General features: G+C 35.6%; 2 protein-coding genes across 2 annotated transcripts in view; one reads left to right on the forward strand and one right to left on the reverse strand.

The window, feature by feature from the left end:
• Positions 1-599, forward strand: part of LOC107731009 (WD repeat-containing protein 5-like) — a 5,232-nt gene extending 4,633 nt beyond the window's left edge. Inside the window, exons 11-13 of the mRNA XM_016541978.1 lie at positions 5-66; positions 153-240; positions 331-599. Coding sequence (XP_016397464.1) covers positions 5-66; positions 153-240; positions 331-431 — 251 coding nt within the window. The 3' untranslated portion in view covers positions 432-599. The remainder of the gene's footprint in view (positions 1-4; positions 67-152; positions 241-330) is intronic.
• A 2,402-nt stretch (positions 600-3,001) lies between these two features.
• Positions 3,002-27,446, reverse strand: part of rxrab (retinoid x receptor, alpha b) — a 56,719-nt gene continuing 32,274 nt past the window's right edge. The window contains exons 3-11 of the mRNA XM_016542007.1: positions 24,725-24,990; positions 17,543-17,693; positions 16,735-16,914; positions 14,003-14,166; positions 9,334-9,463; positions 8,046-8,178; positions 5,913-6,004; positions 4,639-4,744; positions 3,002-3,849 (exon numbers count right to left, since the gene is read on the reverse strand). Of these exons, the coding sequence (XP_016397493.1) occupies positions 3,702-3,849; positions 4,639-4,744; positions 5,913-6,004; positions 8,046-8,178; positions 9,334-9,463; positions 14,003-14,166; positions 16,735-16,914; positions 17,543-17,693; positions 24,725-24,990 (1,370 nt within the window). The 3' untranslated portion in view covers positions 3,002-3,701. The remainder of the gene's footprint in view (positions 3,850-4,638; positions 4,745-5,912; positions 6,005-8,045; positions 8,179-9,333; positions 9,464-14,002; positions 14,167-16,734; positions 16,915-17,542; positions 17,694-24,724; positions 24,991-27,446) is intronic.

The following is a 27,446-nucleotide window of genomic DNA, read 5'->3' on the forward strand; positions in this document are numbered from 1 at the left end:
GGACATAAAAATGAAAAGTATTGTGTGTTTGCCAATTTTTCTGTGACTGGAGGAGAGGGAGATTCTGTTCCACTCTGTCAAAGTATTTGTTTTAATACATAGTTATATAGACCAGTTTCTGAATAACCTGAATCTGTCTTGCTCTCATTCAGTGGATCGTCACAGGCTCTGAAGACAACATGGTATATATCTGGAACTTGCAGACCAAAGAAATTGTGCAGAAATTACAGGGGCACACAGGTATATGACATTTTCTACACCTCCCAGACTCAAACACATGGCAGCCTCTTTGATTTTGTTAACATAAATGTGATGTATTTTTGTCCTTAGATGTAGTGATCTCGACAGCTTGTCACCCTACAGAGAACATCATTGCCTCTGCAGCCCTGGAGAACGGCAAGACCATCAAACTGTGGAAAAGTGATGGTTAAATTAAAGCACTGCACTTTCAGAGGCTTTAGTAGAAAACTTCAGACTGACAACTTCCAGTAGTGTCTGTCTTTTACCAGGATAGCACCTAGTGCAGGGTTATTATCTAATAGATGGACAGGTCCTGTCTGCTCAGAATAGTGACAATCTCACTCATCTTTAAGCCTGTTCTCCCCTTAATCTACTGTAATGTTTTCAGTTCATTTTAATTTATTACTGAGGAGCAATTGTTTTCTATCAAATCATAAATTCTATTGTTTTATTGATCTGGTTGGGTGAAGATGGATGCACTTATGGTAGACATATCAAAAATGGATACATAAATGTTTTTGTTAAGCATTTTCAGGTCCCTTGATGAAACTTTTTTGCCATTAAATGCTTGCCTTTTTTGCTTTTTGTTAAAGGGGTCATATGATGCGATTTCAATTTTTCCTTTCTCTTTGGAGTGTTACAAGCTCTTGGTGCATAAAGAAGATCTGTAAAGTTGCAAAGACTAAAGTCTCAAATCCAAAGAGATATTCCTTATAAAAGTTAAGTCAACCACGCCTACCTAAAACGGCTCGTTCTAACACACCCCACATGTCTACGTCACGATGTGAGAAGATTTGCATAACGCCGCCCAAACGTTCACGCAAAGAAAGAAGGCGTAACTTATATTCTCGCTGTAGTATTGTTGACCTTAAACTGCATAAACACATTTCATTACACCAAATACACAAAATGATGTTCTTTTTAGCAACATCATATGACCCCTTTAAGCATTTTGCAGTCATTGATATTGATATGTGAATTAATAATGTCCTTAGGATCCTTAAATAGTTTCTAACATTATTTTCCACTATTTAAGCTTTGAATTTGAAGGCATCAATTTGTCTTCAGTTTTATTTTCATGGTTTTGGGTTTGAACCATTGGAGCAGTAGGTAAATTTCCATGAAATTTTCTGTACTGTAGAAACTATAAATGTTATTGCAACATTTTTTTTTCTGTATGAAACTGTTAATCCTATTTAATGTTTTGGTTTACACACACACACACACACACATATATATACACACATACATATATATACATATATGTGTGTGTGTGTGTGTGTGTGTGTGTGATATCTTGTATATCATTTATTCATAACTATCAAATAGTTTTGATGTTTGCTTAAAGACAACAACAGTTTTTTTTTGTTTTTTTTTTACAATCTGAAATTTAATAGTCCTTTGAACAGACATAATAGGATAATACACAATACACCCTCCATTTGTCTTGTAAAAAAGAATGAGTGAGCCGTCCTCAGCTCTCAGGTGAGGGTACCATGAAAACAAATGGCAGAGGAACAGAGAAGCCTTTGCAATGTAAACCTTTCCCTCAGTCCAGGTTTGAGGGCACGGCTCCACTTAAAAATTAATATTTACACCAACAATGTGTACAATATAGAACAGACGAAATTATGATATAGAGAATAAAAATTACACTTTGTACAAAAATAGATAATTATATTAAAATGCATCTCTTTTGTGTTTTGCTGACATGTCCTGTGAAGGATTGGTGTCTCAGAGGAAAATATTACAGATGTCTGATGGCGGCACATCAGAATTGTAGCTGATATCAGGTAAGATGTGCCTGGCTCTTGATGGTCTATCAAACCCTGTTTGACTAGTCCAACACAGTGCAAACCCAAGAGCGCTTTACATTGTCTGTGTTTTGTCTATACCTCAGCAAGGGGTCTTGTATGCACATTCTAAATATGCTGGTTTTGGAGTAATGAACGGCCAAAGATGTCCAATGACAGAACAAACAAATGTCTACTGATCTTCTCTGATGGCCGATTCAAATTTCTCCCTGGTCAAAGCATAAAAACATGACCACTAGAACTTCAGTTTCTGTATAACAATCACATTGACAGTATATGCTGTTTATGTGCATATTAGACTGAATACTTATGTTACTGTGAGGCCTGGAATTATCTTTTGGCAGAATGTTTTGTCTAAATCAGTAGGTCTTTTGCACTATGTCTGCTATTGACAACTGCTGTTGCTACACATAACTCCCGAATTCAAATAATAGTTATTAAAAGTAATTGTCATCATGAAAACACTGGTTCAGATTGGCTCAATCTGCAATTGAGGTGTGATGCGGTAATACAAATGTTATGAAATCTATCATTATTACAGTTTCTTCCTTATGACACAGATAAGACTGCACAACAGAACCAAAAATTGCATTTGTATCAACCTGAGGCTTAGAAATGTTATTTTGCAATGTTTGCCAAGCATTACAACTCTTAAAACTGTAACAAATTCATGTAATAGCAGATGAGTACAGCTGCAATGTAACAACTTTTCCAATAGGGGACAGGCATGGCACTTCCCAAACCTTGCGATTCCCTGAGGCCAGACTATCATCTGGATTCCTTTAACTCCTTGCATATTTTCAAATCACAAACACCCACTTGCTGGGAATTATCAGATGATATATATATATATATATATACACACACATTATGCTGAATTTTAGATGCAAAACATCATGAAAAATCTTCAGTATTTTTTACACAATTCTAACAATGAATCGTTGTATTTTCATCCAGCGTGAGTTCAGCCAGGAGTACACCTGCTTTTCATTCTTTTTAGACCATTCTGTTATTCATAGGCCCATTTATCTTCCAAAAAGAAAAGGAATTAAAGCCAAACTGCATGCAGTTTCTTCCTCATGAAGATGGACTTTCAGAATCCTGATGTATTACAATACCGCTTAAAAGAAGCAATTTCTAAGTGCCTGGGGGGAAAAATGTTACTGTGGTTCTATTAACTGTACAGTTTGAGCAAAAACTTCCAATGGCAGATACAGTGATGTGTTTTTTGAGGACAGCTGCATGAAGAAGTGCATCCGAGGTATTTTGTTTCCTTTCATGAAATCTGAATATTCACAGCAAAATGATTGTGAGTTCAGAGATGAGGCGGTTTGGCTGTGTACTCAAAGGAAAGCAGAGGTGGACCTCTGTAAGGCAGAAGAAATGAGAAACCAAAATCTCCATGAGACTTCCCAAACATTCATGCAAACCAGGAAAAAAACTCACTAAATCCATCCTGCATGGTATTCCGTAATGGACTATTACACAGTATTTTGTGGATTGCACAATGTTTCTGATGAAACGCCAAGGTAGAATTACTCGGTCCTCTCCTGTGAGATCAGAGATGTGTCCTGTGGCCTCCTGTAGTGTTTTGTACATGAGTTGCACCCTCTGTCAGAGGGGCGGAGATGAAAATAAATCATTCCCTTATGTCATTTGGTGTGGCGCTTCCAGCATTTCCATTAGGAAAGTGTCGATGGGTGTGTCTCCGATTAACTTGAAAAAGAAGAGATGTTCAAGACATTTCAGACCGATGGAGCGCAGGGCAGGCAGACGCAGTAACAGCTTGGCAAATCTGTCCGTGAAACAGTGGATGTCAATGTTTGGATGAGTACAGTGTAATACTTCAGCTGGTTTCTTATTTTAATTTTTTTAATAACATACCATTGAAAATGCTTGGGGTCAGTAAGGTTGTTTTTTGTTTTTGTTTTTGTTTTTAAAAAAGTAATACTTTATTCAGCAAGGATGCATGAAATTGATCAAAAGTGACAGTAAACACATTTATAATGTTACAAAAGATTTCTGTTTCAAATAATAAACGTTCTTTTGAACTTTCTGCTAACAAAGGAATTTGGAAAAAGGTATCAAAGTTTCCATAAAATGTTTTTTTGAGCAGCAAATCCACATATAAGAATGATTTCTGAAGAATCATGTAACACTGAAGACTGACGGCTGCTGAAAATTAAGCTTTGCAATACAAGAAAAAATGATATGTTAAAATATGTTCAGTTATCTTAAATTGTAATAATATTTCACAGTATTACTGTTTTTTCTGTATTTAGATCAAATAAATGCAGCTTTAATGAGCACTTTTTTTTCAAAAAACAAACACTTCTGAACGGTAGTGTAAAAGAGATTAAATTAAAAATGTATTTAAGTAAAATTGACTTTATATGCAAGAAAATGGATCGTAAATGTTGCTGACTTTAAATGAAAGTGAAAAATAGCTCATGTTCACTCTGAATCCAGTCCCTCTGTTAAATCTCTGTAGCATTCTTTTTGTTTTGTGCCATTACTTTCATTTTTATATACAAGTGAAAAAATGAAGCATACATAAACGTGAGAGATGTGTGTGTGTGTGTACCTCCCAGGCTGATCGGGGTATTTGTGTTTACAGTAGGCCTCTAGAGATGCATACACTCTTTCCCTTAAAGCCTCCACCTCTGATGGATTAGACAGTCCTTTTGAATCTAAGAGTTGACAAAAACACAAAAACCACAATTTATTGTGAACTACTCAAGATAAAGTGGTATTTACACACTTTATGAATACGTTTCATAATCCTTATATACACACTTGGTCTGATGACCAAAATAAACAAACAAACAAACAAACAAACGAGGTAATGTTAAGGTGTCATTTTGGGCCACTTTATTTGATGCTACACTACAGTTCAAAAGTTTGGGGTCAGTAAAATGTAGATATATCAAGAACCCTGAAAATCATATAATTGTTAATCATAGTTTACTTTTTTCAACATTAATATATTAAGAATTGTTTCTTGAGCACAAATTCAGCATAGACAATTTACAATATTACAGCCTTTAATGCATGCTTGGTGAGCATAAAAGACTTTTCAAAAGCATTAATAAATCGACCCCCAAACCTTTGAACAGTAGTGTACATTTGTGTGCTGTGTAAACATGTCTTGTGGTTGATGGGCTTTGCTAGTTTAATCAATAACTTCAAGGCTGAATCAATAACTTTAGGCTGTAGATAAAGCTATTTCAGAAATCCAAAATAAAGTGCATCGCTATCTAAGAATGTTCTTCGCATACTGTACATCTAAAGAGAGGATGCTGGCCATACTATATTTGTCCACAGCATTGGATATTTTTTTTAAATTTAACTTTCTAGACTCATTATTTTTATTGTTTGGGAATGAACATAGAGGTCACATGACAACAATGTTATCACAACGTTGCATTACTTACTTTTTTTTTTTTTTTTTTTGATTTTCATAAATATCTGTAAATAAAACACCAACTCAGCTCAATAGCTCAGACAGAAATAGGGCAATAATTTTAATGTTATTATCTGATATTTTGTGCTATTCTGCATTACAATTCAAAGTGAAATTTTTTTGAACGTTTGTTTTTTTTCTTTTTTTTTTTTTTTTTTTTGGAAAGTATGCAGTACCCAGTATATACTGCTTTCTATAAGCTTACTGTAGCTATACTAAGGTTTATAATCACAGGAATCTCATTTAGTCTTTCTGGCTTTATTCCAACACATTTTTTTTAGGAATTTGCCAAAACAAATAGCAAGGTAGGTTGATCAAACTGAAGTGGTATTTTAAACATACTTGTATAAGAGTGCTGTGTGCACATGTGTTTGTCTAAATATACATTACTGTACCTGGATTGAACAGAACAATGGCCCGCAGGCAACCAAGTTCAGTCTTGTCCATTTGCATGTCTCTCATCTTTGACACAAGCTCTGTCAGCACTCTGTAAAAAAAGGGACACAAATCTTTACGCTCACAGGCAGCACAGCCAGCCTGATTAATCGCAAATTCATTTTCTCCAATGTACCCTTAAAAATGCTGGGAAATGTTCTGTAACTTATTAAACAGGCCCAGTGAGTCATCACTCCACCTTATATATTTAGTTTTCATATCGCCATGAAAATCAAAGTCATTATGTCTTATAAGACACATTCATCTCTACTGCAGATGGACCGGGCAGCATATATTTCATTAGTGAGGACACCAGAATATCTCACGCTGCCAGTGAAACATTATCACAGCGCTACATAAAACTGCCATACGGCTTAATGTAAAAATGGCATCAATCAAAAGTAAGACGTGGAGGGCACTTTCATGATGCAGCGTCTAATATCAATATAGAGGTTATTTTCAAAAATTAATGTGTGCATGACCTACGGCTGTCACAAATCTTCCACAGGGTGTGCCACGAGGACCCTGAAGGGTCTCTTAGAAGATGACAAGACCATACCCTGCATAAACTGAATGCTGTCATTGAATTTAAAAGGATAGTTCACCCAAAATGAAAATTTGGTCATCATTTACTCACCCTCATGTCGTTCCGAACCTATATGACTTTTTACTTTTCCATGGAACACAAAAGGAGATGATTAGGAGAATGTTGTGGCTGCTCTTTTTCCATATTATTAAAGTGAATGGGGACTGGAGTTATCAAACTCCTGAGGACCCTGAAGGGTCTCTTAGAAGATCACAAGACCATACCCTGCATAAACTGAATGCTGTCATTGAATTTAAAGGGATAGTTCACCCAAAATGAAAATTTGGTCATCATTTACTCACCCTCATGTCGTTCCGAACCTATATGACTTTTTACTTTTCCATGGAACACAAAAGGAGATGATTAGGAGAATGTTGTGGCTGCTCTTTTTCCATATTATTAAAGTGAATGGGGACTGGAGTTATCAAACTCCAAAAATGACAAAGAAGTAAAAGTATCATAAAATTTGTTAATAACACTCATACGCTATAATCCGCGTCTTATGAAGCCCTATGATAGTTTTGTGTGTGGAAAAGGCAGAAAGTTACATTCAGTCTAATGGCACCATATTTGATTTGAGATTTTTAGTGAATATAGGCTTAAATTTTGGACTGTCCCTCACACAAAACTATCATACGGCTTCAGATGATTTGGAATATAGAGTGCAACAACGCCCACTTTTTCAACGGTACTTTTCCCATTAATTTTTCCCATATGGATTTTTAAAAAGTCTTTGTTAAAGAGTTAGAAGGCATGAACCAAACCAACCAGCTAAGAGGTAAATCACAACATAACAAACGTTGATTCAAAGAAAAAACTTTTTGAAAAGCTGACAAAAGAACAAAGGTACAAGACTGTGTACTTAACGGCTTTAATGTGGGAAAGAAATACAATCCCATGAAGCATTGAGAATGACGTTCAAATTAAAAAAGCAGATAAATATAAAACTTTTGTTTCAAAAACTGTGTATAAAAATATTTCATGTTTATTGCAAAATATGCATAGGAAGATTGACTCTAATATGTAATTTGCAGTGCTTCATGAAGGAGGGCAGCCGATAAAGAGCTCATTGGCACGATTTGCTTGTTTCAGTTTTCTGATTGCTGGATTTCTCTACAAAATCATGGGAAATGTATAGTTTTACAATGGGAATTCTGCTGTTAAACACGATTATTTAAAAGATATGTTGAAATAAAACCAGCTAATGGCTTCAAGAAAAGCATATGTTATCGATTAACAATCTCGTAGCTCACATACAGTCTGTCTTTAACAGTTTATAAGTTATCGTTAAAAATCAGTTCGCCTAGGAAGAAAATGAATGGGATTTTTACTTCAGATTTTTACTTAGGCGCATAAGCCATATACATTTTTTTTTTTTTTGGTCATTTGTAACATTGACAGTCCCTCTGCCCATTTACTCTCATTATAGTAAAAAGAACAGCCAAGACATTCTTCAGAAATTGTACAGGTTCAGGCTTTTTCTCTGAAACCTCGGATGTTTACTAACCTGTCAAAGATGGCTCCCACACCGGCAGTATGTGCGCTGTTTCTGTGGACGTGAAGGCCTGTTGCTAATAATATCCCATCTTTCACAGCTATGGAACGATGCGAAAAAGAGGCGATCAGGAGTTCATTCCACCCTAGCAACAGAGGACAGGAGCACAAAAGCACATTAATAACCAAACAAACAAAGGTAACAGGAAAGAGAGCAACACAGCTATTTCTATCTGTTTGTGTACATGTGGTGGCTTTGTCTATAGTACGTGTTTACTCTTATAGCTCAATATCAACTTAAAGGGTTATTTCACCCAAAAATGAAAATTCTGTCATTAATTACTCACCCTCATGTAGACCTCCGTTCATCTTCGGAACACAAATTAAGATATTTTTGCTTAATTCTGAGAGCTCCATGAAATAATCCATGTGACATCAGGGGTTCAACCGTAAGTTTACGAAGCTACAAGAATACTTTTTGTATGCAAACAGCGTATGCTATTCTGTGTCAGTTGCATTACGTGGATACGTTGTTTTCATTCAAATCAAAGCGTAAACAACGTAGAAAAAGTATCCGCGTGATGCAGCTGACACAGAATAGCATACGCTGTTTACGTTCAGTGGATACTTTCCAAAATGGCACCAGGGTGACAAGGAGGAGACGAATTGTTGAATAAAGTCGTTATTTTTGTTTTCTTTGCGTGATGAACGGGGGTCTTACGGGTTTAGAACGACATGAGGGTGAGTAATTAATGACAGAATTTTCATTTTTGGGTAAACTATCCCTTTAAGTTGCATGTTCTTAAACGAAATTGAGTTTTAATGAGGACATTTCAAGTTTTTTAATACATCGTCACAGTTTCATACGGTGCGATCCCATTTCTGAGGCTCTGAATAAAACGCACTAAATAGAGTTTGATTGTCCTCAGGCAACCTACAGCCCAATGAAATAAATGCAACATGTGAGCGGCGAGAACAGTCCAGCCTCTTATTCTCCCTCCGTCTATACTGAAGCCATCATCCTTAACAGAATAAGGACTCTCACTCCAAGATGAGATGGAATTCCTTCTTTAATCGATGCTGTGGCCCGAGGCTGGATCAAATGTATCTCTGAATCCATATAAATGCTTCTGGAATAGACTGTAATGTCACATAACTGTAAACATACTCAATTCATTAGCTGATGCTGTTTTCAGATGTAACTCCATAGCTGGAAGACTAAATGTACAGCACACAGGTCACGTCAGGTCAATGTCTGCAGGACTCAAACAAAAGCGGTTTGTGTTTATTTACTGACGCACCTGCTCGCAGGAGGATGACTTGATCGTCCAGTGGGAGATCAGAAAAGTGAGGTATCCACTTGGCCCACTCCACTAAGGTAAAGAGCTGCTTGTCAGCTGCTTGGCAGATGTTTGTTACAGGGTCATTAGGCTGGAAAGAGAGAGAGAAAGAGAGAGAGAGAGAGAGAAAGGTGAACTCTATGGCAGTATAGCTTACTTGGATACACACAGAAAGAAAAAAAACACAAATGAGTTCTCTTTTGTCAGTTCTCTTTTGTCAGTTGTTTCTCCTAGACAACAATGAGGAGCAAACTTTTGCTTTTGTCTCCTCAATCTCAGATTTTCTCCTTGGAAAAAAACCCTAGTAATCTCGTAGCTTCAGTAAGGATCTCGGCAAAGGGCCAAGATACCAGCATATGCAGGAAAAACTCATTTTCAAAACATTTCTCAACAAATTAGACTAAATGATGCTATCCATATTAATTTAATTCATAGCTCTATACATGCATCTTCATTTCTATTTTAATTTCTCCTTTGAAATTTTAGGAGAAAATTCTTAGACAAAGGTGATACTTAATGTTTTACTTTACACAATATTCTAAATAAATTAAAAGTAATTCTTTGTCATTTAATAATTTGTAATGGTTTGAGTCTTATCTCTCAAATAGGTCCTTCAAGATATCTTGGAGAGGTGAGGTGTCCAAGTCACAACATCTAACTACTGGGGTGCCTCAGGGCTCAGTTCTTGGACTACTTCTCTTCTCTGTCTACATGGCATCACTAGGTTCTGTCATTCAGAAACATGGCTTATAGAAGCTTGCATTCTGCAAGTGAATGTCACTTTATTGTGCCATCCCAAAGAGGCAAAAAATCACTTTCATGGACTTTTAAATTAAATGTTCCCTCCTGGTGTGATGACCTGCCCAATTCAATCCGAGCAGCTAAGTCCTTAGCCATCTTCAAGAATCGGCTAAAACACATCTCTTCCATCTTTATTTGACCCTCTAACTCTAGCACTGTCTATTCTAATTCTATTCTTTATATAAAAAAAATAAAAACTTGCCCCTTTTAGACTTGCACTCTATTTATTTACTAGCTGCTTGTTTTCTTTAAAAAAATAAAACTAACACTTGCTTCTCTAATAATTTTGTATTCTATCTATTTGTTTTCTTTTTATTTATTATACAATTAACAAAAGCAAATAAAGAGACAAAAGGCCTCTAACACTAGCTTGCTCTATTCTTTTTTATTCTATCTGTTTTCTTTTTATTTATTATATGATTTTAAAAAATGCGATGTGTACTGCATTAAGCTAACTGAGACTTGTTATAGCACTTGCATATCATTGCTCTTTTGTTGATTACTTCCATTGTCCTCATTTGTAAGTCACTTTGGTGAAAGTGTCTGCTAAATGTCTAAATGTAATGTAAATGTAATTTTCAGTAAAATGTAACAACTTGTGTGGATGGGCAATATATTGTATGGGTTAACATACTATATTGGCATTTATATACTACTGTTCAAAAGTTTGGGATCAGAAAGGTGTTTCTTTCTTCTTTTTTTATTTAATTAATACTTTAATTCTGCAAGGATGCATTAAATTGACTTTGACACAACTTTGACATCACAGGAACAAAATTCATATAAAAAGTTATTTTGAATTGTAACAATATTTCACAATATTAATTTTTTTTTTTTACTGTTTTTGAATCAAATAAATGCAGCCTTGATTAGCATAAGAGACTTCTTTAAAAAACCTTTAAAAAATCTTAACCACAGACTTTTGAAAATAGTGTATTTCTACATAAATATATGCTTTTGGACATATAAAACGTTTAATGAGAGCACAATAACAGACAGTGCTGGAATAAGGACAAAATGTATTTGCAAACTCTGGTTTTGAGTTGTATTATTGATTTCACTGTGTGACATGTTACTTTATGTTATTTGCATTCAGCATAGATATCACCAAGAGAAACTCAGCTGTCAAATTCAATGATGTGAGTGGAAAATGAACAGATATCTTGTGGGAAGTCTTGTGGAAATCATTCCTGTCATTTGCCCCCAGTGGAATATTTTTATTTTCAGTTTAACTCCTGCTCTCTAAAAGCCTTTCCTTCTGCTCAAGTAATCCAAACTCTTCAGCCCAGACTCAATCAGAACAAGCACTCATGAACCAGCAGCCTGGCATGTCAGAACACTCTGTGCGTGTTCTGCTGTTGTCATGGAGCAAATTCTGTCCCAGTAGGATCCCGAAATCACATCATCACTGAAACATCGTCATCCACCCAGAGCGAAAGGCTCTTTCGTTTTAGTGGTAACATACCCTTGTGCAAAAGTAGACTTTATCACTCTTTTACAAAGAGCATGTATAACAGAAATAATATACTTCAAAACAATATAATTAAGTGTGAAACGCATGTAATGCTTTTGGACACTTAAGTGCTTGTTAATTGCAATTAAATGAAAATGTATTATAGTTCAAATTTATATTAAATGCAATCGCTGAAATTTTGAGTGCTTTTTTGACCCACTTAGGAAGGAGTTACATCTACATGTAATTTCAAAATTACTTATTGTGGTAACACTTTAGAATACTGTTCCATCATTAATGAATAACTACACAAGAACACATATGTAACACAATATTAGCACTCTAGTAACTACTAGTAACTAAAAAGTAAGTAATAGTGAAATAGTAAGTAATAGTGCTTAACCTAATGTGGTATTTCACTATTAGTTAATCAGGAACTGCTATTTTTTTCCATACCTCCCCAAGAACCACTAAGAACTACTGTAAACTGGTTCATAATTAAAATGAATAGAATAATGCATAATGTATAATTAATTCTAAAGTGAAGGTTATGGTAACCCACTAGTGACTCAAGTATTACCAAATCCTTCAGAAGGAATTACTTATTATTTGGATCAGTATTCTAAAGTGAATAACATGATAACTCTAATACATAATACTGAAATCATTGTAAGCTTTTGAGGTTTTTGTAAGATTCTGGATAGTACGGTAATTCCTTTTGCTAGATTTGGTAACACTTGAGTCATTACTAGTGGTTTACCGAGATCTTCACTTTGGAATACTGATCCAAATCATTAGTAATTCCTTTAGAAGGATGTAGTAACACTTGAGTCATTACTATCAAAGACCTTACTCAAAAGCTTACAATGACGTCAGTCAATATTAGGGAGTTATCATGCTTTTCACTTTAGAATACTGATCCAAATAATTTGTAGTTCCTTTAGATGTAGTAACACTTGAGTCATTACTATCAAAGACCTTACTCAAAAGCTTACAATGACGTCAGTCAATATTAGGGAGTTATCATGCTTTTCACTTTAGAATACTGATCCAAATAATTAGTAGTTCCTTTAGAAGGATTTGGTTATACTTGAGTCATTACTAGTGGGTTACCATGATCTTCACTTTAGAATGAATTATACATTATGCATAATTCACATTAATTATGAACCTGTATAGTAGCTCTTAGTAGTTCTCCGGGATATATGAAAAAAAAAATAGTAGTTACTGATTAGCTAATAGTGAACTACCAATTTCAACTGAGCACTATTACTTACTAAATTATTAATCAGAGTTTCTTGTTAGTTAATAGTAGTTACTAGAATGTTATTAGTGCATTAGTTATTTGTTCCTGTGTAGTTATTCATTAACCACAGAACAGTATTCTAAAGTGTTACCCTTGTTGTCTTTGAAATTAATAATTAATAAGTACATCTAAAATATACTAACCTAACATTCTTCAAAATATCGTTATTTGTGTTCAGCAGAAGGAAGAAAGTCATACAGGTTTGGAATTACATGAGAGTGAGTAAATGATGACAGATTTTGTATTTTTGAGTGAACTATCCCTTTAAGCACACTTTTTTTTAATCAAGTGTATCTACTGAAATATCATAACAATCTGGCTTAAAAGTCTCATAATCTACACAGCTTTCAGTTCAGATCATCATGTCTTAACAGTTTTCCAATCAACCCAAGAGGAACTCAAATTCATTAGAGCCCTATTCATGTGAGAGGACCTTCCCCAGGGCTCAAGGACAAGCACACAAACAGCCATTAAAAAACAACTGTGGGGGAAACAAACAATCTGAAAATACAGAGTAGGGAAGACAAAGCATATGCCTCTTTCTCCCTGACCTCTACCTGATTTAGAGCTTACAGCTGCACAAAACAGAGGACAAATGTGCACAAGGCATAAATATACACACAGCACTAGCCTCCGTGTATCTAACTGACATGGTTAATGGCTAAAGCTCTTATCTAGTGACATGACAATGTGCTTCTTCTGCAGTATGTCTCCTCTCGAGGGGTCTGTATGAAGGCCTTCAATGCCAAAGTGCATCGCTATGTAGCCGAATCCATCCGCTGGGAGTGGGCTCGTAAAAATAGCCCTTCTTATTCACAAACAGAAATATTCGAATCTGCATCAGACTCTTTCTTGGACAGCTGCGAAACTCTTAAAACTGTCTTTTTGTATATCTGCAGGCAGGTTGGAACCTTTCTTTAGTCTTGACATTCAGAAAATGATCAAGCCCGGCCCGTTCACTAAGGAGCAATTGTGAAGTGTAACTTTGAAACGGCACATTTCAGATGAGCCAAATGTTCTCCATAAGTTGAATGTCACTGAGTGTGATTTAGAGGGAGAGATTGGCTTACAGAATTGGCAGGCGCACTCAGGTTGGCCTCCACGTAGGTCTCCGTCTTTGGTTCCACTGCCAGTTCGGCTTCCAGAATCTTCTCCACGGGCATGTCCTCGTTGGCACAGCTGCCGAACTCACCCTCACTCTGCTCCTTCGCCCGCTGCCGCTCCTCCTGAACGGCTGCACACGTGCAGGAACAAAATTAGAACGGCTCGCATGTGCGACATGTACAGTTACATACACAAACAAAACCGTGACCTTGTGCTCAATAACACGCAGCTGCTTTTGGTTTGCTCTTAATCTACACGATTCCACAAAAACAGCTGAGGCTGTTTTTCATCGAGCTGCATATGCATCCAGACCATTATTCACCAACTTCAGAGGGCTGAAAGTTGAGGAGGTCAGCCTACGTTTTGTAGCGACGTTAGTAGTAATATGCATTCGGCTCTTTAAAATATGTGTATTTTATTTGGGTACGATCCAGTGCAAACACGATTCTGTGCTTCTATCCAGTCTACGGACAAAGTCATGGGCCATAAAACCGTCCCACGGTCAAATGATTGGTTATGCAGGTTGACAATGTATTGGTGTGTGTGTGTGTGTACATGAATTTGCGCAAGTTGTGTACAGAGCATAGACTGTATGCATGTTTGGCCTGGTTCAGAGGAGGAGCCAGGTCTAAACCACACAGTCGGTCTACTGTGGTCTGGACCTGGTGGAAATGAGCCCCGTCTGCCTCGCCGTCAGGCTGTGGAACATTTCAGCTTTCCCTTCTGTCTGTAAAAGCCCTGTTTTATGACTCTCTTTCTGTTCGACAGAAACCACTAGCAGATCATGAGGGGAATTCTTGAGTGGGAGCCGTGGAGGTCAGCTGAAGGATAAAGCTTTACTCCAGGAGTCACTGAGAGGTGAGGAGAGAGGCACAAGGAAATTATTTTAGCTTTATTATCCTCAGAAACAGAAAGACAGAGAGAGTGACTCGTGGGGGAGAAGTGTGTCAGGTTACCTCTCTCTCAGAGGTCTCAATATAGGGGGTCCAGCCTTGTGCTCTAGACCACTTTAATAGCTTGAAAAATAGACCTAACATAATTGTATCAGGTTTATTCTTCATGACTTTTTCTACTCTTTTGAGAACAGATTATAAACTAAATTGATAGGATGATGTGTCTCCATGAAAAATGTCACAATAATGCAACTTATGTCAGATACTGTATAAAACAATGAATAAATGCAAACAATTTGCAAACACATGCTAAACTTGTTTTACTGGTGTACACATTGTATTGGTAAACAGCTGCTGGTTGTTTACTCTGATTTCTTTTATTAGACTTTTATACAATGTGTTTTCTTGCAGCGCCCTGGACAGAAACAATATTACTAGAATGAATATTAGCCATATTTCTGAAATGTGCATGCCCACTTTGTGGTTAAACGAAAGAATAAAGCTTCAATATTTTCTGGCTACTGGGTTTTAACTAGGTCAGAAGAACATACTAAAAGTGTTTGAAGGGACAGTTATTACTATTTTCACACATGCATTATTGACAAAATTTCTTGTTGTGTTGTGTTCCTCATAGGGTGACCATACATGCTCCTTTTTGCCTTAAATATCCAGGTTTTGGCTTTGTTTGCGCTGCGCAGACCGATCGGTGAATGACATCAAAGTACTGTGAGAGCTATAGAGAGCAGCAGCAACTTATGCTTTCAAATCTCTCTCGCGGTACTTTGATGTCATACAACGATCGGTCTGCGCAGCATGCACCTAATATGTACGCGTATTTGCATCGCTTTGACTGCTCTCTGTAGATCCTACCTTCTTACGTGCCATGATTAGTCGATTAAGTACAATGCCTGCATGCTATTGGTCAAACTAATTTTTAACCATTACCTTCAGCAAGTATGAAAACAGGAAAACAATGCCAAAACCTGGATATTTTACGCAATATAGAAATCCTGGCCAGTACGTGTCCGGGAAAAAGAGCACGTATGGTCACCCTAATTCCACATTTTTATGTAGCTTTGGATAAAAGTGTCAGCTAAATAATTAAATGTAAATGTCATCATTTCATCATATTTAGTAACATTTAGTGACATTTGCATAATGAATAAATACATAGATTCTAAATTCTATTAATTACAAATAAATAAATAAATAGTTTACATGCTTCCCAGCTACTGGAATATTCTCATATGTAATATTCTGAATATATTCTGAATCAATGAAGACATGGACATTACTTTCCCAGTATTCTCTGGTGGAAATAGTGAAATGGAATTTAATGAAATTACTTTTAGATGATTCTAGACTTAAAATGTGTAATTTAATCAACACATTAATCAGTCTCTTTCATTTTCTTGACAACAGCACACAGGAGTGCAATGAACTGCAAATGGTAGGTCATTAGCGCTTTCAGCCATCTGTACTGTGAATTGATTAATGTTTATTTCTTTTAAAGTCTTTCAAAAGAATCTGTTGCCTCCAAAAATGTGTTACTTTTCAAAACTGCCTGTGTCTCATAGCATTCACGATTACTTTCATTTGGACATAAGCAGATAAAAATGAACATTAGATATTCAGAATAAGATGATTTCAAGAAACTGGAATATTTGCTCTATTTGGTTATTCCGGTCAGGTTAAGGTCAGTTTATGACCAATCCATAATCAGAATAAGACCAAATTCTGATATTATTTGGAAGTGTCATGTGCATGTAAATGTGCTCAATCACTCAAAGAAAGAAGCAACGCACCTTCTCTCTTCATTCCCATGGCTAAGCACTTCTGATAACGGCAGTACTGGCAGCGGTTGCGTTGGCGTTTGTCAATTATACAGTCCTTGTTGTCTCGGCAAGTGTACGTCAAATCCTTTCTCACCGTTCTCTTGAAGAAGCCTTTACAGCCCTCACAGCTGTACACCCCATAGTGTTTACCTGCCAGCAAACACATGCTTTAGTATTCCTCCCAGCAGGGTTATCTTTAATTGGCATTTAATATAAATAATTCAACAGCACCACATCTGTTTTTGTCACACACTACTCTGAAAGACAGAATATATAGACCAATTTCATGACTGCAGTTTACCAAGTACAATAAAGTATATTATTAAACAGCTCTCTGGAATACTTGATTCTGATTGGTCAGTTTGAGCATTCCGTGGTTATACAGTGTTGTATAATGTCTGTTAAACTGTATATGTTGTTCCTGGCAACTAACCATGCTATAACTAACCAGACTATAGTCTCGTATATCAGTCAGTGCATGGGTCTTTCTTCTCAAAATAATAAATACTATTTTCAATCAAATTAATATTTTGTGTGCATTTGTTATTCATTTGTAAGTAGATTGGAAATATCATAAATATTTCTTATTTTTTATTTATATACATTTAATATAAATGTGCTGCTTATAGGTTAATGTGATAATTTAGCTATTTTATTCTGTAGTAACGGACACAAATTACGTAATGTATTATCAATTTTTTTTAAATCATCTAGGTATGTGTGTTCAAATGTGTGTGTGTGTGTGTGTGTGTGTGTATGTGTGTGTGGTGTATTTCACCTGATGAACGGTCTCCGCAAATGGCACAGATGTGTTTAGTGAGGAAGAGGGATGTGCCTGTGGGCTGTGCTGGGACCTTCATCACCCCGTTCAGACCCAGAGGGGGTTTAATGTCCTCTGAACTACTGACTGCATTCATGGGTGAACTGAGCTAAAAAAACAACAACAACAAAAAAACAACAACACAGATATCAAACCATTACGAAGTTGCTAATAACTGAATTAATGGACTGTTAGAGATGGGAGTAAATCTCATGTTCCCTTAGATCATTACTGCCTATAAGCAAACACACTGTACTTGTGTAACTCTCATAATTTATATATGACATAAAGAGAAAAATTCATGATTTTTTGCATAAGCTACCATTCAAAAGTTTTGGGGTCGGTTTGATTTTTTAATGTTTTCGAGAAGACATCTCTAATACTCATCAAGGCTGCATTAATTTGATCAAAAATATAGTAATACTGTGAAATATTTTTGTTGCGATTTAAAATAACTGTTTTCTATTTTAATATGTTTTAAAAATGTAATTTATTCCTGTGCTGGCAAAGCTGAATTTTCAGCAGCCATTACTCAAGTCTTCAGTGTCACTGAAGAAATGCTGATTTGCTGTTCAAGAAACATTTCTTATTATTATAAATTTTGAAAACAGGTCCTTAGTATTTTTGCTGTGATCATTTTTTCAGGATGTTTTGATGAATATAAACCACAAAAGACCAGTATTTATTTGAAATACAAGGGGGGAAAAAAAACCTTCCGACCCCAAACTTGAACGGTAGTGTATAATTCCACATTAACATGTCTGTTGAAACAGAATCAGTTATACATGGCATTTATTCTTAATTACCCAGAACTGAAGGCACAAAAAGTGTGATGACAGATGAACGGACCTGTGAAAGACACGACAGACACACCTACAGGAAACATTATGATAAAAGAATGTTCGCTATGTTGTTCTTTGGTAATTCTTGAGAGGTAGATAAATGAACATAAAAATGATTCACCAACAAAAGTGCAAATGATTTACCCTAAACTATTTCTAACTAAATATATAAACAATAATTACAGATTTTGTCAAAAAAAAGAAAGAAAAGAAAGGCAAAATGCATGACATATGAGTCAAGTCTTCAATGTCGTTGAAATGTCAAAACATTTGGAGACAGACAGCAGGACGTTTTGGTTCAGGAAGAATTAATGACTATTGTGTTCATTTGAACAAAAACCCTGTCCTGGCATTTCCACACCTTAAATTGTGTCAGTGTTATTTTGTTTGCACTATCAAAGAAAATCTGACTCATGACAAATATTTCTGGTTTATGACACATGCCCACACCTGTGGTCAGTACTGCTGGTGTACGATACTGTATGACATCAAACTCCCGCATACAGGACCTCATTTATAAAATGTGCGTACGCACAGATTTGATCTTAGAGTGTGCGTACACTAAAATCCACGGCAACGTTTATATTTATAAAAACGGTCTTTGACGTGGAAAAGTACTTACCGTCAATAAATGAGGCCCACAGACTCTTAAAGAGACTACTGACATTCATTTAGAATTGCACAATGTGATGCATTAGCATTCTTACTCCTACAGGTAGGGATAACATATAAATGTGACCTAAATTAGTTTCATGAGATCTTAACAGCTTAACTCACGAGTCAAGAATTAAGCTAAACTGTTAAAAACAACAAATCTAAATGCAAATACAGCCCAATGTACATGACAAACTCTACCATGTAAATACATACTGAAAACAAAAGAACCAACGATGCAATTGTGATAGTAAAGGAGTGTCAGGAACCCAGATACATACCAAAATGCACACACCTGCACGTTCATTTACAGTCACATGCACCTGCACACACACATGCACACAAACAGATCTACCTGCTGCCATCTGTTTCGTTTTGCATGCAGACATGGCTCTTTTGACATGTCCTGTTCGGTGGCATAATCTATCTTAAGGGGGCTCTTGTCAAATCCTGAGCGTACACACACACATCCCCCCACTATTTTGGGTAAACTGTAATTCAATATGTTCCTGGATTCTCTGTGTGCCAGTGCCGCATGGTAGCCTCTAGTTTTAGACCAGAGACAGGGAGCAGATTAACAGTCTTAACTTTAAGCCCTGAAACAGAGTCTCAGATCCCTACATTCATGCACTCCAGGATCAGTAATCATGAACCATCCCTAAAAATACACACACACAAAAAAAGCTACCAGCCAGATAAAACATGAAAAATTGACACAAATAAAAAGTAGAGCACGGTTCTAACAACACCAAGGTTATGGGGTTGATTGCCAAGAACTGCATGAATCTACAGATTGGATCATAAGTTTGGATAAAAGCATCTGTCAAATGTGTAAATGTAGGAATTGGAGGTGCCACACAATTATTATGTTTAAATTGAGGTGAAACCAGGGGAATTCCTCACATGGTGGCTGCGGCAAAACAAGATATAACCATTAAACAAAGCAGAACGAAAAACATGAGACAAAAACTACAAAAACAAAACAAGAAGTAAACAAAACAAAAAAATTTTTTAGCTTGTAAATGATTTAGTAAGATTTTTTTTTTTCTCAGTGAACTGAACTTCACAGAAAAGATTGTATGAAAAATAGCAGCTTTGACATTTTTATAATAACTCCCTTTTGTATTATGTGAAAAATGTGGGCATGATGCTTTTGGTAAAAAGAATTAGGAAGTAGCAAGATTTTCCATACAACACATGCCAAATCAGGCTGGGAAAATACACTCTCTTATAGTCCCGTGGAAAGAGTGAATGACTGACATTTTCATAACCATGAGAACCATCTATGACGTCCAAATGAAAATAAGCATGTCCAGAGAGTGGGGAAGGACATAACGAACAGGGAGAAAATAAGTTTTATTATTGTATCTTGCACTGTAGAGCCCACAGGAGCTGTTACAAGGCAGATCATCTCATGCCTGCTGCTTTGAGTGTAGAGCTTTTAGAATAGTTAAATGTGTCCATGAATTGGTGTTGCTGCATTGCACAGTCATGAGATGCTCTGCACATCAGTCTCTGACATAAACATCCCTAAAATATCATCTGTGCTCTGAATTATGCTACAAACCTTTCCCTGATGAATTAATATTTCTTAAGTAATTATGGGGGACTTAACACAAATGCCTCGGAGGTGACATAAAAAAACTGTAATACAACTTTGTTTATCATATTTATATTTTAGATAGGATTTTAAGCAAAAGATTTTACATTTCTCTAAGAAAATGTGTGTGAAAATGTGAGCCTTTTTTTGTTGAAACCTTGAACCTTAAGTATGAAATTCATACTTTTATTCAGCAAGGATGCACTGAATTGACCCAAAATGTAAGTAAAGAAATGTGTCATGTTACAAAATAATTATATTTAAAATAAATGCAGTTCTTTTGAACTTCCTACTCTTTTTAATCCTGACAAAATCCTGTATCAGTTTAAACCAAAATAATAAGCAGCACAATTGTTTTCAACACTGATAATTAGGGCTGCTCGATTATGGCAAAAATCATAATCATGATTATTTTGGTCAATATTGTAATCACGATTATTTAACACGATTATGAGGGGGCCATATGACCAAAACATTTTATGTATTGTATTTTCATAATCGTTGGAGGTCGAAATCGAAATGTTTTTCGATTAATTGCACAGCCCTACTGATAATAATAAGAAATGTTGCTTGAGCATATTAGAATGATTTCTGAAGGATCATGTGACACTGAAGACTGGAGTAGGCTAATGATGCTGAAAACTCAGCTTTGCCATCACAGAAATAAATTACATTTTGAAATATATATTACTTTATAGTTATTTTAAACTGTAATAATATTTCACAATATTACTGTTTAACTAATATATTTGATCAAATAAATGCAGCCTTGGTGAACATATGAGACATTTAATAAATCTTACTGACCACAAACATTTGTTTTAAAATATTAAAATAGAAAGTTGATGCTTAAAAAAATTGTATCAAATAAATTCAGCATTGCCACTGGTGAAAATGAGGATCTACATTTAAAAAAAAAATTGTACTGATCCCAAACTTTTGAACAGTAGTGTACATGGACAAAAGTAGAGGCTAACTGGTAATTTGTGTGTCTGTCTGTGTGTATGAGGAGAAAGAACTGGCTGCGTGTTAAAAGAGTTTCATTCTGACACACACCACATGGCTAAGCTGCAGATTTTAACAAGCCAGCTCATTTCCCGTGCGATTGGGCCCTGACCAGGCCCCAACCGGGCCTCTTCTGAACCCATTTAGCATGTCAATAAAAAGCAGAAAGCCCATGTGGCACACTAAGGCCGTGTTTGACACCATGCGGTCAGAGATCAAGCACTCTGACGGGGCTAATGAGGATGAATGGGGGCCAGGGCACCTCCAAGACGCCTCTCCTTAAGCCCATACGCCATTAGCTACTTAAGGCAACACCATTAATGTGAAATTCCCCCCTCTCCATTTAGTAGCCAAATTAAAGCTGTCTGACATGAGACCTAGGTGGGGGAAAGAAAAAAAAGTCCACTGTGTTTATGCCAACCCAAACTTGTTTTTAATGGGAACTTGTTTCCATTTCGGGGTACAACAGTAATGACTGAACACTTTATACTGGTAGTGGGAGGGAGGTGATATGAGGAAAAAAAATGTTCAGACAAAAACCCTTCACAATAACGTGTTCATAATGAATATAGCGTGTGGTTTATCTTAAACTGTATTGCAGGGATTTTAGTTCTCATTTACCATCTGGTGTCTGATAAAACCCAACGGTCTTCAAATTAATTTACAAAAGGCTGTTATTTGATATGACTTGAGTTACACTAAATGGTTTTTACTGATTCTCAAATGACTCTGGCAGGCTCTCAGCGATTTCACTGTGCCAAAGTCTGACTCAAATCCATCTTGCTTATCTATACAGATTTAAAGTTATACGTTAATGATTACATTTGTAATTCAAACACACTCATACAAAGTGTTTCCAAGACTCCAGTGCATTTGTTCAATCAATTATATTATCGTTGCTTTAAAACATGCCATGATGTTCCTCACTTTACACTGCCACAATATTGTCATTAAATGACAACTGGCTATTATGAAAAGTATTTAATTTAATTTCTAGTCTTTAACCTGTCTGAGCCTTATGGCTCAGTGGTAGAGCATTGCGTTAGCAGCGCAAAGGCCATGGGTTCAATTCCCAGGGAACACACATACTGATAAAAAATATGTAGCCTGAACGCACTGTAAGTCGCTTTGGATAAAAGCGTCTGCTAAATGCATAAATTTAATTGAATTTAACCTAAAAGATAATCAACAAAAAATATGTTGTGATATCATATGAATATCATATGATGTGACATATTCTATATAAAAATTTTAACGAAATATTTATGCTAAAAGAAAAAAAAAATACATACATGCCAAAACATTCAGAATTAACTTTCTAATTCTTTTAACTTCAATATTAATTAGTATTGTAACCAATTTGTCTGATAACAAAACATCTGATTCGTTGACTTTCTGTTGTATTTTTTTCTTAAATAATTTCTTTCCTACAATCACTTACTTTTAATGATATATTTCATGCTTAAAAATGAGATTTAACCGAAAACTGCTTTAGTTACTCAGAGTTTGTGAAGATTTGTAATAAAACCACCAGGGTTGGTGGTAAAATATTAAAAAGTCAGGCGTTTTAAGCAAATGCATAGTTTTATTTAATGTTGCTTATATTGAATATAATATATGTGTCACTCATTTACTCTTCTGCGTGAAAATGAAAATTATCATGATTCAATGTCATTTTATTTTAGGGTTCACAATATATACCCTTGACAACACCAATCAATACACCAACTCATAAAGTGAACATTTAAATGTAATCATCTTTATGTGCATATTCTTACTCAAATCCAGCATTAAGTTAATTCTAAACTAGTAAGAAATAACACAGATGTTGCTAATTGTCACAAATAACAAGATCAGAAAGAGTTCCACCTGCATTCACTCTAATAATTGTTCATTTTATACTGAAGTGTACACAATAAATAACACGTTATACTCTAAATACTTGAGCACAAGTTCCTACTTTAAGTGTTTATCTTTTTATTTATAATCTATGTACCCTAGAAAAGTTAAAAAATAAATAATAAAAACAAACAAACAAAAACCTTGAGCCATATATACTTAAATATAAAAGATTAAGCCAAGCTAGTTTCCTATAAACCAAACTAATACAAGAGTGGAATTACATCACTTGGAATATTTCTAATGTAATATTCCTTGTATGATGTCTCATAAAACCTAGCTCATATTGAAAGGAATTTAACAGAAATCCAATAACACCACAACATTTTACAAGTAGCTGCATTTTCCACCAACGAAACGCTGCTTCAGCAGAGTCTTTTAAGCTATGTGTTATTAAATAAAACCCAGTCATAAAGCCGATAGCACTGATGCTGAATTGATTCGATTTTCTGTTAATAAGCAGAAGCCTCAGCGTGCGAGAAAAGCTCATTTGAGGTGATTTTTCAAAACACCACTAAACTCTGATTGCTAAAATTAATGAGGTTAACACTGCGCGTGCATGTGCCTGCCATATGGAAAATGCAGTGAAACTATTTATGCATTTCGAAAGACCTCGAATGTCCAAACTTTATAATTACTAGCATTTTTCACAGCTGAGAAATTTTAGCAGAGCTTTTTGAGCTCTGAGTTATGCAGACAGCCTTCGCCACTGTTGCCAAATCAGTTACATTTGCTATGAACAAGCTGATAATCATGTCTCATTGTAACAGCAAAAGCCCATTAAAAGCAATTTTTCAAATCCATACTAAATGGTCTTATTGATTAAATAATGAAGGTAATGATTCGAATAAATGTTTGTGTCCCTCTGTGTGATTTTGTGCATCTTGTACTCATGCAATCAAACCCATTTGAGCAATCAGACTCTTTAAAATAGATCTTTAATTTCCAACAGAGTTCAGGTCAAGTTTAGCCAATTCAGCAGGAAAATTCAGTTCAAGTTCAGCCTGAGCACACATTGAAAAAAATATTGATTAGCTGCAAGCCTCTGAAAGAATCTGCAATAGCACTCTGTGCTGCTGCCCACAGCAATTCATGCTGAAGTTGTTAAATAAGTCCACAGTAAATGCAGTGCTGTCTTACCTGTGGGCTCAGGCTGGGTCTGAAGGTCATGCTCGTGGAGGACGGGCCGCTCATGGAAGGATGGCCCATGGGCGAGCTGATGACGGGGAACGGCGAGGGCAGGCCGTTGATGGGCGAGCTGAGGGTGCTGATGGGCGAGTGCAGCTGACCCAGGCTGGAGCTCATGGCGGACGGGCCGAGCAGGGGTGGGTGGAGAGGATGGTTACTGATGCCTCGGTGACCCGTGGAGGAGTTCAGAGGAGACGATGAGAGCTGACCGGAGAAGTCTGCAGGACGGCGAATGAGGAAAAAAAGAGTCAACCCACACAGGAAATTTCAGGAATATTTTGCTTTGTGAGGTAAACAATGGCACTGTGTTTTTGTTCAGTGTTTTTAAAGAGCCGCTGAATGGATGAATAATGTGTGAACATAATGAACAAATACCTGTTCATTTTAAAAGCTCTTATCATGAATGGCCAAATTTTCCTTAAACTTTTGAAATAAAAGAGTACATTGTAAACATTTCTTCCACTCTAGTTCAAAAAGACCACATATTGAAACTAAACTGCAAAAATGGTTTGTTCTTAAACTGTGCAGCAAGAAAAACTGTTTAATTTAAGGGTGACGGAGAAAAACAAAACAGACAAATAACATATTTAAATGATATTATATTAAACTATATTATAAAACAATTAATTTAGAAAATAATATAATAAAGCAGTATAACAATTGAATTGAATTATAGTACAGTAATTTTCAATGCAGAATAAGACAAGTGTATGTCATGGAAATAAATGATGAAACATTATATTATACTGATAATATTATACTGCATTGTATGTTACCTTTCAAAATGGTATTAAACTGATCAAAGGTGACAGTAAAAGCTTTTACATGGTTACAAAACAATTCTATTTCAAATAAATGCTGTTCGTTTAAACGTTCTATTCATCACAAAAAAAAGTCTCAAGGATTCCACAAAAATATTAAGCAGCACAATGGTTTTCAACATTGATAATAATAATAATAAATGTTTCTTTAGTCACAGAATATTAGAATGATTTCTGAAGGATCATGTGACATAGAAGACTGGAGTAATGACTGCTGAAAATTCAGCTTTGGCATCACAGGAATAAATTACATTTTAAAATATATGAAAATAAAAAACAATTATTTAAAATTGTAATATTATTACACACTTTTACTGTTTTTACTGTATTTTGATCAAATGAATGTAGCCCTGGTGAGCATAAGAGACTTCTTTCAAAAACAATAATTATTACAAAGTACTGAAGTATGAAGTATAATCATGGTAATCATGTGTGAGGACTCACACAATTACTCTTTATGCTCTTTGTACATCTTTGTGTGTGTGTTTGCTCTTCCATATGCACATATATATAGTACAGTCAGTTGTTTTGTTGACACTGTCTGCTCTGATAACACAGTCGACTTCAGCCACGACTTGCCTTCTTTTACAGAGACAGTAAACACATGCTGAGAAAACACAGAGGGCTTAATTACTCATCCTTGTTTCCCCCCCACAGCTACAAGACCTTGAGTGAAATGAAAACAATATCAATCGTCCAATACATGCAGCAACACATTTCAGGAAAAGGTCAATGTTCAAGTGTCATAGCAAATATTGTATTGAAACATCAGCTTCACATCGGCTTATTTTCTCACTCTCTCTATTGTGAAACTTTCTGAAGGCCATTAGTCACTCAGTATGTTTCTCTGGAAAATTTTTATGTCATTAAAAAGCATGAACACAATCAAGTTATTCTACTGAAATCAGCCAGGTTCATTTATATCACATGTCCTAACAAGTCTAGAGAAAAGTAACATAGTTCCACTAAAATAGAAACTATTGTGTGACAAAACACAATCACCGCTGATCAGAACATTATGTTTGGTATGTGGAGCTTTAAACTAATGGCATTTTTCACTGTGGGCGGAGCTACTTGTTAATTGGAACAAAAACTTGAAAAATCAATTTTCTTACGAGTTTATCATGTCACGCCTGGTTAGAACAAGGTGTGCAGTTTAAGAGATATAAAACAACTTTTAAGTGGGTTTACAGAATATGCATGTTAGGACTGAATAGTGCTGGGCGGTATGACACTAATATATTTTGCTGTAAATACTATGGTAAATACATGTATGCTGTTATTAGTGTGTATTATTTACAAGTTAGAATGGTGAAAACGTGTACAAATGTGAAAAAAAAAACATTAATACAGAATTCAATAATGTGTGATCATGTGCATGTATATTTTCGAGTCAGTACTATCTGTTTTATAATCTCAGTTTGACTGTTTTGTTTCTTGTTTTTCACTCAAATGTAAAATAGTGTAGCTGTTTTTGCATTTATGACAGACATCATTTGTTCTGAATACTGGATCCACCAAGTTCTAAATAAAAGGAGAAAATAAGAACCGTTCATTTACAAAATATTTAATTCACTGGATTATCAAAAGGCCTGATTCTGTTACCATGATATAAATTACTCCTAGGAAAGATTTTCCTTTAAGTAGTTAAAGGGATAATTCACCCAAAAATTACATTTCTGTCATCATTTACATTCCTCATGTTGGTCCTCATGTCCCTGTATGACTTTCTTTTCTACACAAAATAAGATATTTTTAAAGAATGTTTGTAACTAAACAGTTTTGGTCACCATTGACTTCCATTGAATGGGAAACACATAAGCACACACACACACACACACACACACACACAC

Source organism: Sinocyclocheilus rhinocerous, unplaced genomic scaffold (genome assembly GCF_001515625.1).
Source record: "Sinocyclocheilus rhinocerous isolate Xijiao unplaced genomic scaffold, SAMN03320098_v1.1 scaffold157, whole genome shotgun sequence".
NCBI lineage: Eukaryota > Metazoa > Chordata > Actinopteri > Cypriniformes > Cyprinidae > Sinocyclocheilus > Sinocyclocheilus rhinocerous.